Source organism: Gracilinanus agilis, chromosome 5, assembly GCF_016433145.1.
Source record: "Gracilinanus agilis isolate LMUSP501 chromosome 5, AgileGrace, whole genome shotgun sequence".
Classification (NCBI taxonomy): domain Eukaryota; kingdom Metazoa; phylum Chordata; class Mammalia; order Didelphimorphia; family Didelphidae; genus Gracilinanus; species Gracilinanus agilis.
The window spans coordinates 219452997-219471666 of NC_058134.1; the positions used below are offsets into that span (position 1 = coordinate 219452997).

The following is an 18670-nucleotide window of genomic DNA, read 5'->3' on the forward strand; positions in this document are numbered from 1 at the left end:
TGGTAAGGGTAGGCAATGGGGGTCAAGTGACTTGCCCAGGGTCACACAGCTGGGAAGTGTCTGAGGCCGGATTTGAACCTAGGACCTCCTGTCTCTAGGCCTGGCTCTCAATCCACTGAGCTACCCAGCTGCCCATGTTTCTGTTTTTTTTAAACCCTATAGACCCTGCCTTCAAAGAGCTTATATTCCCAGTTCTATGATCTATGATGTCAACAAGCATTTATTAAGCCCTTACTATGTGCCAAACAGTAGGGATACAGAGGAAGACAAAAGACTGTCCCTGCCCTCAAGGAATCCACATTCTAATAAAGGATACAACATGTAAAAGCCATATACAATAGGTGTCAGCTAGATGGCTCAGTAAGTTGAGAGCCAAGCCTAGAGATGGGAGGTCCTGGGTTCAAATGTGACCCTAGACATTTCCTGTTTGACCCTGGGCAAGTCACTGCCTACCCCTTACTGCTCTTCTGCATTGGAACCAATACACAATATGAATTCTACGATGGAAGGAAAGGGTTTAAAAAAAAGGCGTATACAAGAGAAATGGGAGATCATCAACAGAGGGAGGGCACTAAGGATTTTAGATGGAACTTCAAGGCATTTAAGTTTCTGCCTTCAAAGAACTCATATTCTACTTGAATGCTTTATGAAGGGAGGAGGCTTTTGTGGGGTGCCAGAGAGTTAAAGAAGAAAAAGACATTGCTAAGCTAAGAAGCAAGCCAGCATAGTTTTGTTTCCATCCTTCCAACAAAAGCAGGCAACCCCCTCGGAATGTTCTTCAAAATCTCAGCCTTGCTATTGCCTCAAGAATTGGGTTATTTCATTCAACAGCAAATAAAAAGCAAGACTTTGGCCTGAACCTAAATGATTCTAAGGGCAGCTCTAGATGAGATGAGAGGTTCTGGGTTCAAAGGTGACCACAGACACTTCCTAGCTGTGTGATCCTGGGCAAGTCACTTAACCCCCATTGCGTAGCCCTTACTGCTCTTCTGCCTTAGAACCAATGCTTTGTACTGATTCTAAGACAGAAGGTGAGGGTTCAAAACAAAACAAAACAAAACAAAACCAGAAAACCTAAATGACTCTGCCTTCTAGATCTTTGGATTGATGCATTTCCCCCACTGGCCATCACCTTCAGTGGTCCCCTGAGTTGAAGAAATAGTCACCTGGAAGGATGTTGAGGTCCCAGGGTGTCCATACAGGGCAGTGCCCTCCACTTTGGCCAAACGAGGCTGGGGGCCACTCCTGACTGATGGCACCACCTAGTGACTTCTCAGTAAATTCACTGAGGGTTTTGAGTGGCCATGTGATTAAACCACAGGGAGATTTGGAGCTTGCTGTAGATTTCTCAAAGGAAAAAACAGTGAGTACACAGGATGGATGGAGGATGGATGAAAGAGCTCTCTGCTCTCCCGTGGCAGCTCCCATTTGGCTGGCCATGTTTTGTTTATAGCTTGTATATACCTACATATGTTCAGGCCACCTTCCCCAGTAGACTGTAACCTTCTTGAGGGCAGAACTGTTTTGCTTTGGTCTTTGAATCTTCAACACATAGCACAATGCCTAGAACAGGGTAAGCACTTAATTATTGACTGACGAATGATTTTTTCCCCAAGGCTGATCCCTGTCTCTGAATCACAATGGGAAGTGCGTGGAATCTGCCCAGAGTTCCCTCTGCGATCTGAGGTAGAGCCCTTCCCCAATTTAGACCTCAGTTTCCACATCTTTAAATCCTGGGATCCCCAAGTCTCTGTAATAGTTTCTTCTTCAACTGGATTTGGAATCCAGAGCGTGGAAGTCACAGGTACAGACAGAGCCCACCGAGAGAGCTTCCCGGAGCCCAATTTCCAAACTTAGAAGTTGTTTTTCTAAAACCATCAGACGAATGGGGGGAGGAGGGAAGCTTGGGGGGGGGGCACGTTGACAGACTCTTCCTAAGTCGCAAGCCAAAGATTAGAACTTCAAGCTGTGTGAAAACACCTGTGAATCATAGACTTAATTTATTTTTCTGATCCTGCTGAGGGATGTGTTTGGGTATACGTGTCCCGTGAGCGTGAAAAGATCCCACCTCTGGATAAAAGAGAGAGGGAACATTGCCACAATTCATTACACGAAATGCAAAAAATGTTACCTTCGGGTTACATGCATAAACATGTATTCTCTCCTGCCTTTTGCCCATTCCAAATGAAAATAAACTCAGTGTTTTGGGGAAAGTGGGACTCGTGGCAATCGGGTCTCGTAGCTCCAACTGGGGAGTACTCCTGTACAAGCTAATGGCCATTTTCATGAGTCGTGTTCTGCGATGTTGCCCTTAAAGCCATCATCAGCTCTGAAAATGCAGTTAATCTGAAGGTTTCAGTCTCTCACTGAAGAACTCACTACCTTCTCTTGTTCTTTTCCTCTGTCTACATTTTAAGAAAAAGAAACACTTTCCAAGCAACTCTGCTCTGGTAATTAGCTGACTCACAGCTGCTATCTTTCTTTGAGTTGTTACATTGAAATCTCTTTGAGTGCTTCTAAAATTTCTAGTGGTTCCTTACCACTGGGCGATGCCATCATTCACCACAAAGAAATGGCTTTCTATAGTGAAAGCAGAAACAGTCTCCACTGTTCTTCCACCCTGTTATTATTACTGTGGGGATTTTTTTTTTAATTGTTGTTGTTAAATATAGTAACTCCAAGCTCACAACGGAGGCCACGATCTCTTTTTGTCAGTTCATCCCTTTTCATATCACCCAGTTTCTCATTGAAGAGATTTGTAATCGAAACATAAATTAGTTTAAACCAGGGGTCGGCTACGTATGGCTCTTGAGCCATATCTGGCTCCACCTCCCGACTGGACAGTCTGGGCAGAGCCCCGGAATGTGCCCCAGAGGGCCCTTCAGCCCCCGCCCCATATTCCAGTGCCTTCCGCCTCCATCCTCCTCCTTCCGCAGGCGTTTATGGCTCTCTAGCCAAAAAGGTTGCCAACCGTTGGTTTAAACCCTAGTCCAGCCTCCTAGACTGACAGAGGCTCAAGAACCCCAAACAAAGAGCCTTCAGATTATCTAGTTCAACCTGTAACAGAAGAGAGGTCCCCTGTAGAAGTTTTCTCACAAACAAGTCTAACCTCTCCTTGTAGACTTCTGCTGGTGGGGAACTCGCTGTCCCCAGAGGCAGACCATTATACTTGGGGAAAGCTCTAATTACGAGGAACTTTTTCCTCACAGTGAAATCTAAGTCTGCCTCTTTGCAACTGTCACTCTTGTTCCTAATTCCGCCCTTTGGATCAACCAGAACCGATCGGATTCCTCTTTCGCATCACAACCTCTCAAGGTTTTGAAGACCAATATTATATCCTCTCCACTTCACCCCATTTTCTTCTTCAAGCTAACCGTCCCAAATCTTTCAGCTAACCTTCCAGTCCCTTCACTGTCCTGTTCACCCACCTCTGAACCTGTTTGAGATTGTTGCCATCTTTCCTAAAATGTGGCATGCAGAAATGAGCACAGTAGTGCAATTGTGCTCTCACCCTGGGCCAGATTACAATAAACCACCAGCTCTCTTTCTGAATGATGTCCCTCTTCTAGAACAGCATGAGGTTGATGTTAGTTTTTCTTGGCTGCCACACCATTTCTTTGGCTCCCTTTCAGCTTCTGGATCAGTAAACTCACCAGATCACTTTTTTCCCCCAGATAAACTGGTCTCTAGCCATGCCTCCTCCTTCTTATACTTGGGAAGCTGAGCCCAAGAAATGGGTCATTTATTCCTTTTTCATTTCATTTTATGAAATCAAGCTTAATAGCCTAACCTGTTGAGTGAAATCTTTCTGGATCCTGGCATGACCACAGATCATGATAGCAATCTGAAATCTGTAGATTTCATCCTATGCCCTCATCCAAGGCAAGGACAAAAATAGCAAACAGCAGCAGACCAAGGATAGATCCCAGAAGTCTTCCTTTCAAGATTTTTCCCCATGTTAGCAATAATTCATCCAAGACTGTTCTTTGAGTCTAGTCATTCAACCAGAGCTCTACCAAACAGTACTGTTGTGTAATCTGTATCACTCCATCTTGTCCACATGAAATGCTCAAGAGACTCTCTTCCACGTTTTACTGAAATCTAAAGTATACATTGTCCAAAATAATGATCTATTCTGCAAGTCTAATCTGATCATTTTTTAGTTAGCCCTATGATTTTACCAGTGTAAGGAACTTCCAGGGAGAAAATCCCACAACCAATGCAGACCAACAAGTTATCTGCAACTTTTAATTTTAGGGAGTTGCCTAGGGCACTGAGAGATTAAGTGACTCAGTCATTTTTTGTCAGAATCGGAACTTTAAACCAAGACTTGCTGACTCCAAAGCCAACTCTCCACCCATTACACCATGCTGCTTCTTTAGCTACTTGCCCATCTAGTTATTTTGCCCAAAGAAGAAAGCAAGTTATCTCAGCATGACCCATTTTTAAAATTAGAAACTTTTATTGATATCCAATTTTTATTTCACCTTCATTTCCTAGAATACTTACCCATCCCCTCCTCAGAGTAATTTCTATAAGCAAAAAAAAAAGATGAAGAGGAAACAGTTCCATAAAGCTAGATAATTCATCAACTGAATCAGACTGTATATTCAGGGCTTCACACTCATAGCACCCCACCTCTGCAAAGAAGGGAAAGAAGATATTTTCTCCTTTCCTCTTTAGAGACAAGCTTGCAGTTTTGGTGGTGGTAGTGGTGGTGGGTTCCATTTATATGACTGTAGTAATTATTTACTTGGCTCCTGTGTCTTCATTCTGCATCAGTTCATGTAAGTCTTCCCCTGATTCTCTAAATTCTTCATAGTCATAATTCTCAAGAAACAGTATTATCCTTTTACATTCATGCACCACAATTTGTTTATTCATTCCCCACTTATGGACATCTACTTTCTTTCTAGGCTTTGCTACCAAAAATGTATTACTATAAATATTTTGGTTTATATAGGCCCTTTCTTTCTCTCTTTGACCAAATTGGGGCATATGCCTAGCAACAAGATCTCTGAGGCACAACCCAATCTTGATGAACCCAAACTGGTTGTAAGAGATCACTTCTCCCTTTTCTAAGTACTTATGGACCATCCTTTTAAATAATCTATTCTTGTATTTTTGCCAGGAATCAAACCGAGTTAAGAAAACAAAAAGAACTGAGTAATTATATCTTTTCTCTTTATCCTCTATCACTGTCTCGCTTGCCCTTTGTAGAAGTTCTCTCCTTTCTTTGAGTGTTCTCTTGCTACCAGCACAGCTCAAATTAATTTCTTTCCTTTAGCTCATTCTAAACTTTAGTTCTTGTGACACTATTCTTACAGGACCCTACCCTGCTTTTATATTCATCTTCTTGCTCCCTTTTTCTGCACCTATCTCATTAGATCCCAAGATAGTCAATGGACATTATTCTTCTCTAGAGGATTTCCTACTTCTTCCTCATTGGGTTTATTTCCCTTTGGGTCCCTAGAGTTTCATTCCTTAGGGTTTCCCATATCTCCTGGATGAACTTCTACCATATAATTTCAGGCCATACTATTCACCCTCTCCTTTCTTTAAATCTCATTTTTTTTCTTAAATCTATTTTCCTATAATCCAATGTGTACTCTAGAATGGGTTTTGCTTTCTTTCACCTATCAAAACTCTAAGATGGCATCATCTCTTCTTCCTAGAATTCCCATTATTTCTACTTCATCAGTAAGTTCCTCCCTTTCGGCTGGGATTAGCTTTAGATTAGCAAATTTCCTTCCACCTTTTGAAGAATGAAATTGTAACTAAAATGAATTAAGGATTTATGTATCCTTTTTTCTTGGAAAGAGGAGAACACTAGTAAACATTTGCCTAGTGAGAGACCCTCATCACTATCATGCCATGTCTCATTGTGAGATTTGTGACCTTTTCCCATCATCTACTTCCTCTTTCTAGCCTTGGAGTGTATAGTATAATATTTCTGCTTCTCCTTCCTTTGATCCACACCCAAATGGTTTTCACAGAACTTCTCCCCTCCGGTTCCTGGATTTCTTCTCATAATATACATAGTTATTTCTTAATATTCAGTGTTACACTCCTGGTTCTTTTGTCTCATTTATTCCTTCTTAAAGTTATATTTTTCCAGAGTCATGTTCCAGATGCCACCAAGTCTCTCTGCTATGAGATGGAATTCTTTTTTCATATTAGAATCTAATTCATCTCATTTGCTACACTTTGCATATTTGCGCATAAACGTCTGAGGCAATAAGATATTTGAGGGGAATATTGTCTCCCTTAATTTAACTATTGATCTTCCCCCACACACACATCTTTTAGGTGGTGAAGTGGGTAGAACACCATGCCTGAAGTCAAGAAGTTCAAATCCAACCTCAGACTCTCAGACTCTTACTAGCTGTGTGACTCTGGGCAAGTCACTTAACCTTGGTTTGCCTCAGTTTTCTAAACTGTAAAATGGCATCAAAATAGCACCTTTTTCTCAGGGTTGTGAAGATCAAATGAGATAATATTTGGTAGAATGCTTAGCCCAGTGCCGGCCCATAGTAGGTGCTTAATAAATGCTTATTCTCTTTCCTCTTCTTCCCTATAAAGTTATGTGATTGAATTTTTAAAGTGAATATAATAGAGAACATAGGAGATTAGAGCTAGATGGGACCTTAGTAATCAACCCCTTCATTTCATCATGTGGGAAACAGTGACTCACAGAAGAGGTGACTTGCCCAAGGTTACACAGCTAGTAAATGTCAGAATTTTGATGATAGCCCAAGACTTCAAACGCCCAGGACACAGCTTTGTCTGTTTTACTGCGATGCCTCTAATACCTACCCTGATGATCAAATTAAGTGCTTTATATGCTGTATAAATAAATGTGCATTATTGTTGTCTAAATAATCAACAGGCACTTATTAAGCGCCTACTCTACACCAGATGCCATGCTCAGAGACATAAATAGTCCCTGCATCCCAGAAGTCTATCATTATTATCACCATCAACACCACGAACACCATATAAACTGGTGGTAATGTTTTAGCCCTAACAGGGGAGGTGCAGGGAAAGGAAGTATTTGGCACATTTATAAAAAGGCTGAGACAAAGATACTCAAGAAAGGTTATTCAATGACTTAAAAACCCTCAGCCGCATAGCTACCTCTGGGCCCCAGGAGGTTCTACTGCAGGATACACCGCAGGCTGGTCTAACTGGAAGGATTGTGTGGCACTGAAGCCAAAGGGTAGAGAGACCCCCCCCCCCTTTATGGTTCTCCCTCACTAGAGGAGGAAGTGCCCATCAGGACAAGATGGCTCGTTGCAGTGATGATTGGTCAGTTGGTCACTGTCTAAGGGGCCCTCTGGGCCAGGATGCATGCCTTGTGCTAACTCCAGCCACAATAGTCCTGCAGCTAGTATGGGCAACAATTCTTAGACCAATGAGAAGAGATTCCTTCCTCCTTCTGTTTTGGATGGCTGGATAGTCATATACATAAATGTATGAATTATGCTTTTTAAAAATACTGCTATTATGGAACAATAATATATATACATATGTATACCATGCACATATGTATATGTGCACGTAGGTATATGGTAAAGGAGGAGGGAGAGAGAGTAAGAGAGAGATAGAGAAGGAGAAACAGAGAGGGAGACAGGAAAGAGAGAGAAAGAAACAGAGAGAAAGAAGAGAATGTTAAGAATTAGGACATACAGTATATACACATATATGTGAGGACATACTAAAATATGGAAACCTACTTACTAAACAATAGCAACAAAAATTCATTGGTCATTTCTTGAGTGGGTGAGTGTCAATAAGTCTATCCTTGGTCCAAGCACATGACTTAGCTCTCCTAAAACAGAATTTGAACTGGAAGCTGTGTTCTTTAGGCTGTACATTCCCTCAGCCCCCGACCCATAAATCTTAACCTAAAGAGGGGGCCCTCTATTGAGTTGGTCCTGTGCCACCATCCACAGCCACCCCTTCTCCATCGTTGTTTGAGATGACTATATCCAGGAGATTGTTATAGACCTGGGAAAGTTCCTCCAGCTTCCCTTCCAGTTCCTGAGCCCGCTCCCTCAGTTCTCCAGCCGTTTCAGCTCTTGCCCCCTGCAGTAAGTGTTTCAGATCATGAATGATGGTGATCGTGTCCACCAGAATGAATGCACCTGCCGCCATGGCACTCATCATCCTGGATCCTTTGGTCATGGCCAGGGCTGTCCCACCAAAGGCCTTCTCCACCTTCTGGGCACTCTGGCTTGAGAGGCAGCCGGTGGTCATTAGAGTTTTGGCTGTAGTGGTTAAACAAGGGTTGGCTTTAGCCAAGCGGAAGGCACGGATGTTCTTGTTGATTTCTTCCATGACCTGGTTACCCAAAGAAACACACCTCTGGGCCACAGAGACAACCTGGGGTGCCTCCTTACACAGCACTACCATGGCCGCTTGTCCCTTCGTCCCCTTGTGGTTGCTCGCTCGCTCTCTTGCTGCCAAATCGCCCACACGTTCGATGACGCTCGATGAAAGGCTGGTGACGGCGGCTAATGCCCCCAAGCCAATCCCAGAAGCCGAGAGGATCAAGCTTCCTCCCGCTGTTACCGGCGCAAGCGCCAACCCCATCATGGTCATGATGCTGGAGAGGATGCTGGTGGAGCCGGCGACCACATTGGTGATGATGCATTTCTTGTGAGTCTTGTCCACTTGGTCTGCGATAGCATGAAGGTCTTGGATGTGCTCCTCCAGCTCCATCTTCTTCTCAGGAAACTCTTTCAAGAAGATTTTGTCCTCAGCCGAGAGACAGCCATCTTGACCATCGGGGGCATCTAGCAGCTTGTCTCCAAATAACCCATACAGGGTCTCGCAGAGTTGATTGGCCTCTTCCCTGTGAACAGTTGAAGTCAAATGATTGATGATGAAGAAGATGATGATGATAGCTGACATTTATAAAGTGGTTACCACGTGCAAAGCATTTTACAATTATCATCTCCTTTGAGCCTCATGACAACCCTTGGGGGAGGGGGGTACTATTAATATCCCCATTTTACAGATAAGGATAAGTGATTTGCCCAGCATCCCACAGTAAGTGTCTGAGATTGGATTTGAATTCGGATTTTCTTAACTCCAGATCTGGCATTTTATGCCCTCTGCCTCGAATAACAAGAACACTATAGAAATGCCAGGTGTTTGGGTGCTATTGTTATTATTCATCAGAATCAAAGAGAACAGTCTAGAGGAGGTGCCACTCATTCGTTCTTCCTACTATGTACGTAGCTAAGCACTGGGGAGCTATAAAGACAAGTCATGGTCCCTGCTCTAGGGTCAGGAGATCTAGTCCACCCCCTCCTTTCACAGATGAGACCCCTGAGGCTAAGAGAATGGAACTGACTAACCCAAGGTCATACAGATAGAAAATAGAAGGGATTCAAAGCCAAGTCCTCCGACTATAAATCCAGTGTTCAGGCCACTAACCCAGGCTTTACCACTGAGGTTTCAATCTAGTAGGAGAGGGCAGCAACTACGTAGGGAGGTCTAGGTGTCCTCAGTGCCTGATAGAGTCACCCGCTGAGTGTCCTTAGGGGTCACTAGCACCCTGGGCCAGTCACCTCGTTGAGGAAGAATCAGCAAAGAATCTCTCCCAAGCTTCGTCTTCAGAGAGCTGGCCCTGCCTCAGCTCATTCATGCTTTGGGAGTCCGGTGGATCCTCAGGGATGGCGAGTGGAAGGCAGCTGTTTTGGGCTGGGTGAGGAAGGAAACAGTTAGAGATCATGCTCTGTTCTGGGCCTGGCTCTTGATGACTTTGGGTAAGACCTGTCTGAGCCTCAGTGTTCTCAACATGAAATGGGATAACAACACTCCCAATACCTCCCTGGACTGTTGTGAGGAAAATGCACACACTCTAAAGAGCCTTAACAACTTAAGCTGCTGTTACTATCCATCATCTAATCTCTCGGGACCTCAGTTACCCAAGATGTAAAATGAGAGAAGTGGAACAAATGGTCTCTAAGCCCCCTTCCACTTCTGGCATTCCCCATTCTAAGGGCATTCATTCCCGGCTCTGACATTCCAAGCTCTCAGCGCTGGCCCCTCCCTCCCCCCTGGCCCACATTCCCTGTTCTGAAATTCCTCCCAGCTCGGTCATTCCCAGTTTCCAGCTCCCTCCTGCTCCGGACATTCTCCCCTCTCAGATTTCTCCCTGTTCTGCCATTTCACATTTTGAGGCTTTGGTTCCCCGCGATTCTGTGACTCGGGGGCCGCAGGGGCACCCCTCAGGGTGGGGACTCTGGTCTCTACAGAAAGTTGGGCCCTTAAGGGGGTGTGAATCCTGGCTCTGACATCTGCCAGCTGGGCAAGTCACCAGCCGTCCCTGGGCCTGGCTTTCCTAATGCATAAAGCAGGGGGAGAATAGTGGCTCTCTCTCCCTCCCTCCCAGAGTTATGGTGACATAAGTGTTTTGTAAAGCTGGGAGCATGGAGGAATGAGAGCAGGGGCTCCAGGGGCTTCTCAGAATCATAACTTGCCTCACCACAACTCCGAGAGAGAGAGGGCCACTATTCTTCCCCCCCTCCCCCCCGCCACTTTATGTATTAGAAAAGTCAGATCCAGAGAGGTCCGGTGGCTTGCCCAGGATCACACAGCAAGCAGATGTCAGAACGAAGATTCGAATGCAAGTTTCTGGTGTTCTTTCTGCCACATTAAAATCTCACGAGTGAAGATGATAGTCGGAGGATTGCTTGTGTGACTCTGAGAAAGTGGCTTAATCTAATCTCTCTGGGTCTCAGGTCCCTGATCTGTGAGCTAAGAAGTTTAAATGATTATTTCAAGCTCTAACAATCCTGTCACCAAGGAAGAGGAAGCAGTTGGGGCTCAGAGTTTGGGGATTTTATTTTCGTGAAAGGTGAAGGTGTCCAGAGGGGAGAGGCATCCATCCTTCACCCGTATCTGGGCTTTAGTGTCTCCATCTGTAAAATGGGGAGGGGGGTGGCCTAGGTGGCCTTGGAGGTCCCTTCCAACCCTAGAGCCATGCTCCCCTGCTTGAGCCTCAGTTTTCTCAACTGTAGAATGGCCAGGTTGGATTAAATGGCCTCTGAGGTCCCGTTTGGAGTCTCGTGTGAACCTGGTCTTTGAGGCCCCTTATCAGCTCCTTCTCCATCCTCCTGGTCCATCGCCCACCTTCCTCGGGACGCTGACTCTATGGCGTGTCTGTCTCCTAGGACCTGGGACGGTCTGATACAGCTTCAACTACGCCGAGTTCGTACGAGACTCTCGAATAACTCAGCACCTAACTTAGGTCTCTGTGAGACCCTCTGGAGTCCGGGACAGCAAACCTTTTTTGCTCATAGAAATCCTAAGGTGCTATAATTTCTAATACAGCAAATATCTCTAGTTACAAGTCACCTAAAGAAAAGATCTGGCCAGAGCACTCGGTCATTCTAAGGGCGTAAAGGGGTGCTGATACCCCAAAGTTTGAGAACTGCTGGATGACGGCATGACTGATTTTTCTTAGGCAGGTTCTTCTCAGCCAGAGGGACCAACTACCCCATTTCTGGCTGAGGCAGACCGTTCTCCAAGCCAGGGAGCTTTGGAGATAACTGGGGTGACCACTCTAGCTTTATTTCCTTGTCCAAGGTTCGATACCTCTCATTTCTCCAAAGAAAACCACAAGCATCTGAAGGCGGGGAAGAATTCATTTTTGGTTTTGTAGCCTCAGCACTTAGCACAGTGACTTACACAAGGTAAGGCTTTCATGCATGCCCAGTAAACTGAATTAGTCGAGATGGATGTGGGTCTTTCCAGTGCTGACATTCAGACAGCATCTTCCCTCCCTCACCGAACCCTCCTGCCAGTTCTTCAGTCCATTTGGAGATTGTGTCACAGGGGCAGATAAACCCGGGACTGAAGCTGGGCGAGTGATGGCCCTCGCTGGCAAGTCTCGATAATATTGAATCATTCCAGATTTGGACGGGGCTCCACTCTTCTAGCTCTGAATAATGTTGAGGGAATTCAAGAAAAGGAAGGCCATACCTGGTTTCGATTTCCAGAACTTTGGAGTGATGGAGTCAAGGAGGATTTCCATCCCTTTGTTTTCCTGTATGGCTTCGCTAGGTGAGTTGAGGGCAAAAGAGATATTTTTCCTTTTGGAAAAGAAAAAGAAAGCATATTTTTACCCTAGAGAGTCTGTATTTTATTTTATTTTTTAAAAACCTCACTTTATGTTTTACAATCGATGCTAAATATTAGTTCCAAAGCAGAAAAGCAGTATGGGCTTGGCAATCAGGGCTAAGTGACTTGGCTAGAGTTACACAGCTAGGAAATATCTGAGGCCAGATTTGAACCCAGGACCTCCCTTCTCTAGGCCTGACTTTCTATCCAGTAGGCTGCCCAGCTGCCCCCTAGAGTCTCTAGTTTATGAACAGGTATGTCCCAGACATTGCTTTGTAAGTTAGTTGTTAGGAACTGGAGATAAATTTTCCTTTAGAAACAGTGTTACAAAGGTTCGGTTCCCAGGCTGGCCCCCCAAATCCATGTAACAAGTCCTTCAACACATTGTCAAATAATTATTCGTGGGTGACACTGAGTCATCAAAGGCTCTACCAGCACAACAGAAGCCCTGAAAGGGCTCCAAAAACTTGGGTCCAGTATCGGCTTGACAGAGAGCAAATGTTTCTCTCATTTTTTTCATCATGGCAACATAGTTTATAATAAATAGACGTAGATCAGCAAACTAAATTTCTATATTCGTCATGTCCAAAAATGTGTGATTTGTTCTGCATCTTTATTTAGTCTATTACCTCCCTGCCAGGAGGTGGGTAGCATTCTTCATCATTAATTTTCTGGAGCTGTGACTGGGTGTGGCATTGATCAGAGTTCTCAATCCCTTTGAAATTGTTTATTCTTACACTATTATAAATTATTCTCCTGGTTCTGCTCATTTCATTCTGTAGGAATTCACGTGCGTATTCCCAAGTTTCTCTAAAATTGTTCTTTTGATCATTTCTTGTAGTATATATGTACATATACTATATAAAGATATGTTATATTTATATATTATATATCAGGTTAATATATTACATGTGTTATATTTAGTGTATTACTTTTATTATCTTTATTATACATATATTACTTATATATTATGGTACATAGTGTTATATATTATATTTAATATATTTATATATTACACGTTATATTTATATATTACATACATTCTATTTATTATATATTACTTATATTTATATATTACATGTATTGCATTTATTTCTATATTATACATTATATTTATATGTTGTATGCATTATATTTACATTATATTTATTATATTACATATATTTATTATATTGCATATTGTTATATATTATGTTTAATATATGTATATATTACACGTTTTATTATATATAAATGGTCAAACAAAAAGTATACACAGTAGTATTCTATAATATCCATATGCTGTAATTTATTCCTCCATTTCCCCAACTGGTAGAAGACCACAGCCTGATTGCCCAAAGCCCCAAGACAGTGACAAGCTTTCTGGAAGAGATCTCTAACCATTCAAAGGAGCTGGGTTCATCCACTCACACAGGAAAGACCAAATGGATAAAGAATGTCTATTGTCCAGGCTTTATACACGTCTGCATGGTCTCCCAGTAGAGCTTGTCCAACAGTTGGACTATCTAGAACTGACAAGACAAACGTAAGACAAGCTCAGCGCAGAGTTGAAGAGGAAGAAGAGGGAACGCTGAATGGCAAAGCGTTTCCTCTCTACCCCAGCTTCTCCTAACAACAAGGACCCATCTTTTCCTGATCTGCCCAAGTTTGGAGAGGCTCATGACCAGCTCAGCCACCTTTGATCCCAGTAACTCATGGAGAAGCAATAGCACCACACCAAGGAATAATGTTCTAGTCTACAGAAAGAATGCTCTAACAACATATAGTTTTGAGAGAGAGAAAGAGAGAGAGAGAGAGAGAGAGAGAGAGAGAGAGAGAGAGAGAGAGTACATAGACGTGGTACAGAAATGGAGCAGCAGGATTTAGAGTAAAGATCCGAATTCAAATGGGATTTTAGACAGATAGTAGCTATGTGACCCTGGGCAAGTTATTCATATGCTGACTCAGTTTCCTCGTTTGTAAAATGGGGATGATAACAGAAGCAGCTCTTTCCCAGGGTTGTGGTAAGAATCCAGTGAGATAATATTTTAGTGCTTGCAGTGCTTTGGGAGGGGAGAAAGGAAAGAGAGGGGAGAGAAGAAGAGGGGAAGGAAGGAGAGGAGGGAGAGGAGGGAAGGGAGAAAAAGGGGAAGAAGGAAAGGAAGGAGAAGAGGCCCTAGGAGGGGAGGGGAAGGAGGGAGAGAAGGGAAGGAGAGGGAGGAGAAAGGGAGGGATAGGAGAAAAGGGCAAAGAAGGAAGGGAAGGAGAAGGGGCCCTACTTGGGGCAAGCAGAGCTCTCAGGTATCTGGGGTGGCTTAGAAAAAAATGGGACCAGAGCCAGCTCCTGAAGCCTTAAGCCCCAAACCTGTTCTTCCAGGTGTATCTTTAAGCCGGAGCTCAGGCTTCTGGGGCTGCCTTTTGGAATGTCTCTGGGGCTGGGGCTAGGCCTGGCCCAGGAAGGTCCAGATGGTTCGAGTTCAGGAACCAGGTTAAATTACACTCAAAACTGTGACACCCACAAAGGCTGGCAGCAGGCAGAGTTTCTGTCCTTCCCGGTTTCTAAGGCCGTCCCCAGCCTGCTGCCATCTGACCTGCTGGGCCTGCCCTGTCTCCTGCAGCGTTGGGGAGCTGAGCTCAAGGTCAGAACATTCGAAGGCGTTGGACTATCTGAGCCCCTGTAATCGCTAAGTCTATGATTCCATCAATTAGGAAGCATGATTAAGCACCTACTGTGCGCCCAGCACTGACCTACAAAGGCAGAAATGAAGCAATCCTTGACCTCAAGAAGTTTCTATTCTATTGGAGAAGAGAACAGGAACATCTATCAGTAAATACAAATTTCTTTTTTGGTGATGGGGGAAAAGAATTGTGATTTCTTTAGTAATAATAGCTAACAATTATATACTGCTTTTAAGGTTGGCAGAGTGCTTTAAATATGTTTCTGTGTGAGCCTCCCAGTACCTATGGGATATATTATCTCCATTTTACAGATGAGGAAACTGAGGCTGAGAAGGAAGCAGTGACTTGCCCAGGGACCCAAAACTAGTGAGTGTCTGAATTAAGATTCAAATTCAAGTCTTCCTGATTCCTCAGGCTGACATTGTTTACTCTGCTAAAGGTACTTTTGGTCACTGTTTGGGAAAATACATAATGACAACAAATTCCTTTGGACCCAGAGTTCTAGGTGGTTTTATCATTGAGTTTTGCCCCAGTCCTACTCTTAGAGGGTTGTCTGGGCCACTAAGAGGCCAAAGAACTTGGGCAAGGTCTCCCAGACAGTAAATATCAGAGCTGGACCTTCAGCCTCCTGCTTCTGATGTCCGGGTCATTTCTCTCTCCATCAGACCTAGCTCTGCTCCTCCGCAGGGGTTGTTGATTCCATGTTATTGACGTGCATTTAAAAAATCATACCTTTATGTTATTCCAATAACAAATTTATACATGAGTTTTCCAAAGTTATAGGATTCATATTTTCACATGCATATCTGAGAGGCTTATATGAGGATGAATGATTTGTCCAGGATCACAAAATTAATAAAATTTGAACCCAGGACTTCTCACCTACAGGTCCAGAACTCTATCCATTCCCCCTTGCTCTTTGGGGGGTATTGAAAGGAACTCTGGAAGCCCCCCAGAGAAGGGCCCCAGGGCTTATTTGTAGCCTTGGCCTCAGGCCCTCCTAAGAGCCTCCTAAATATATTTGGATTCAAGTGGCAGCTGCCTGGAATGAGCTCTCCAAGGAGTGGGCGGGCAGTGGGGCAGGTGGGCAGGCGGGCAGGCAGGCTGGCTCCTTTCTAAATATAACTGCAGCAGAACAAGGCCAGAGTTCACCCAGGGCCGGCCCCTTCCCTGTCAGGCAGCCCAGGCCAGCTCTGACCCCGTGTGGCTGAGAACCAGACCCTTCCTCTGAGGGAGGCAATGGGGAGCAGGGACAGAAGAGGCTGAGCTCTGGCCTCAGTTCTAGCGTCCTTGGCTTTGGGCAAATGATGTCTCCTCCCTGGGCCTGTCTCTTCATCTATGGGGATGAGAAGGGGTTGGAGAGAGCACTGGATTCAAGACAGAATGGGATGGGGGCAGTGGATAGAGAGACAGGAGATCCTGGGTTCAAATCCGAACTCAGACACTTCCAAGCTGGAGTAATATTTTAGTATTATTTAATATTACCTGGGCAAATCACTTAACCCCCACTGCCCAGTTCTTACAGCTCTTCTGCCTTAGAACCAATAGAGAGTGTTGATTCTAAGGCAGAAGGGTTTAAAAAAAAAAGTCAGAATGGGAATCCAGCCTCTGCTCCTTATCACTCTGTGACTTTAGGCAAGTGATTTCCCCTCTCTGGGCTTCAGCCTTCTCATTTGGAGAATGAAAGAATGGAGGAAAGAGGAATAAATAGCCTCAAAGTGCCCTTTGAGCTTGAAATCTAGGACCCTTCTCAAAAGGATTCTTTAACCCAGAATCCCCTACTCCTACCCTCCCACCAGGAATCCTGGGATTGGATATAAGTGATGCCGAAAGGGGGGAAACGCCATCTTTATTATCCCCAACTACTAAGTGAAATGGAGCCCATCCTTCCCAAACAGAATCCTGACCGAAGGGTGTTTGGGGAGAAAACTTCTTTGGTTTATTCTGGAGGAGAAAGAGGGTCGGGAATGCTGCATCTAAGCATTTCCTGCTGCAGCTGGATGAAATTAGACTGGGCACTTGCTTTGGATTTTTTTTTTTTATTTCCAAGGAAAGAAAGAAACCACGTTTACCTGCACGTTATTAGCAAAATCAAATTCTGAACGAGGAGACCCTGAGAATGTCACACATTTTATCTTCCTTTTACAATATAGTGAAGAGGATGCTATAAAAATAGATCTTATTTATACTAGAAATATGTTATGCCAAATAAGTCTACCTAATTATTCATATCAATAATATTTGTGTAATTAATTATTGATGTAAATTAATATTATCTTAATGTTAAAAATCTTATCTTAATATGAATTTGGAATCAAATTTAATTCTCCTTTTCGCTCACCAGCATCCCTAGATGGACTCCTGCGGAGGGAGGCTCATACATATCTCCATGACATGCTTTTTCTAGCTACACTGACCCCTTCATTATCCTCTTCTCCTCGAACCCTCCCCCATTCCCAGAGCTACGAACAGCCTTTCCTGGCAACCTTTCGGGTGTGCAGATTGATTAGATCATAGACTGAGGACTCTAACCCCTCCCCATTTTACAAATGAGGAAACTGAGGCCTTGAGCAATTAAGAGGACCTGTTCAGGTTTAAATAGCCAGTAGGTGCCAGAAAGGGGATTGGAACCTTGGCTTCCAGACACCAAAACCCTTAACCTTGTGTCTCAGGCATCTGCCTAACGCTAATCTACCAGGGGTACGAGGGGTGTGATCTGTACCAGCGAAGGGACTTTCTACACCCAAAGTTTTCTTATAAAAATCTCAGTTCTTTGGACTATTCTTATTATTTTCTCCATTATCATAGCACCTAAGTCCTTGTGTGCCAGAATACAGCTTCTCCTTCATTAGTTGCTTTTTTAAATTGAGGACTCCTTTGGCATATTATTCATTTTTGTAATATGGAAATAGGTTTTGAGAATTAACACATGTATAACCCAGTGGAATTGCTTGTCAGCTTCAGGAGCAGGGAGGGAACAAGAATCATGGAACCATGGAAAAATATTTAGGGGGCAGCTGGATAGTTTAGTGGATTGAGAACCAGGCCTAGAGATGGGAGGTCCTAGGTTCAAACCCGGCCTCAGCCACTTCCCAGCTGTGTGACCCTGGGCAAGTCACTGTCTAGCCCTTACCACTCTTCTGCCTTGGAGCCAATACACAGTATCGACTCCAAGATGGAAGGTAAGTGTTTTAAAATATATATATTTAAAACAACAAACAAACAAATAAATAATCGAGGAATCCTAGCTTAAAAACAAAAAAAAATTATATATATATATGTATATATATATTAATAGTCATATTAATGTGAAATGCAATATGTGAACCCTGAAGTAACAGGGTGAAGTAACTTGCCTGGGGTCATACAGCTATTCAGTGTCTGAAGCCATATTTGAACTCAGAAGAGGAGTCTTTCTGCCTCTTTGGCTACTTAGCTGCCCCATGTAAATATTAGCTATTATTAATATTGTTGTTGCTATAATAAAGCTATAGGGAGCCAGTTACTGAACACTCAGGCCAGGTAATACGCAGGACCTACCTTCCCCTGTGACTCAAATATTCCAGCAAACTATTTCAAGTTTGATGCTTTAAGATTCACAGATAGGAGCATGTAAGGGGCTCAGTGACTAGAGAACCAAGAGATGGGAAATCTGGGGTCCAAATATGGCCTCAGACACTTCCTAGCTGTGTGATCCTGGGCAAGTCACTTAACCCCCATTGCATGGCCCTTAATGCTCTTCTGCCTTGGAACCAATATATGGCATTGATTCTAAGATGAGAAGAAAGAAAGAAAGAAAGAAAGAAAGAAAGAAAGAAAGAAAGAAAGAAAGAAAGAAAGAAAGAAAGAAAGAAAGAAAGAAAGAAAGAAAGAAAGA

At 43.7% G+C, this 18670-nt stretch overlaps 1 protein-coding gene across 1 annotated transcript in view; it reads right to left on the minus strand.

The window, feature by feature from the left end:
• Window positions 1-7923: 7923 nt before the first annotated feature.
• LOC123250091 (apolipoprotein L2-like) overlaps window positions 7924-18670 on the minus strand; it is a 19861-nt gene continuing 9114 nt past the window's right edge. Inside the window, 4 exon segments of the mRNA XM_044679128.1 lie at window positions 7924-8857; window positions 9579-9711; window positions 11998-12107; window positions 14706-14714. Of these exon segments, the coding sequence (XP_044535063.1) occupies window positions 7924-8857; window positions 9579-9711; window positions 11998-12107; window positions 14706-14714 (1186 nt within the window).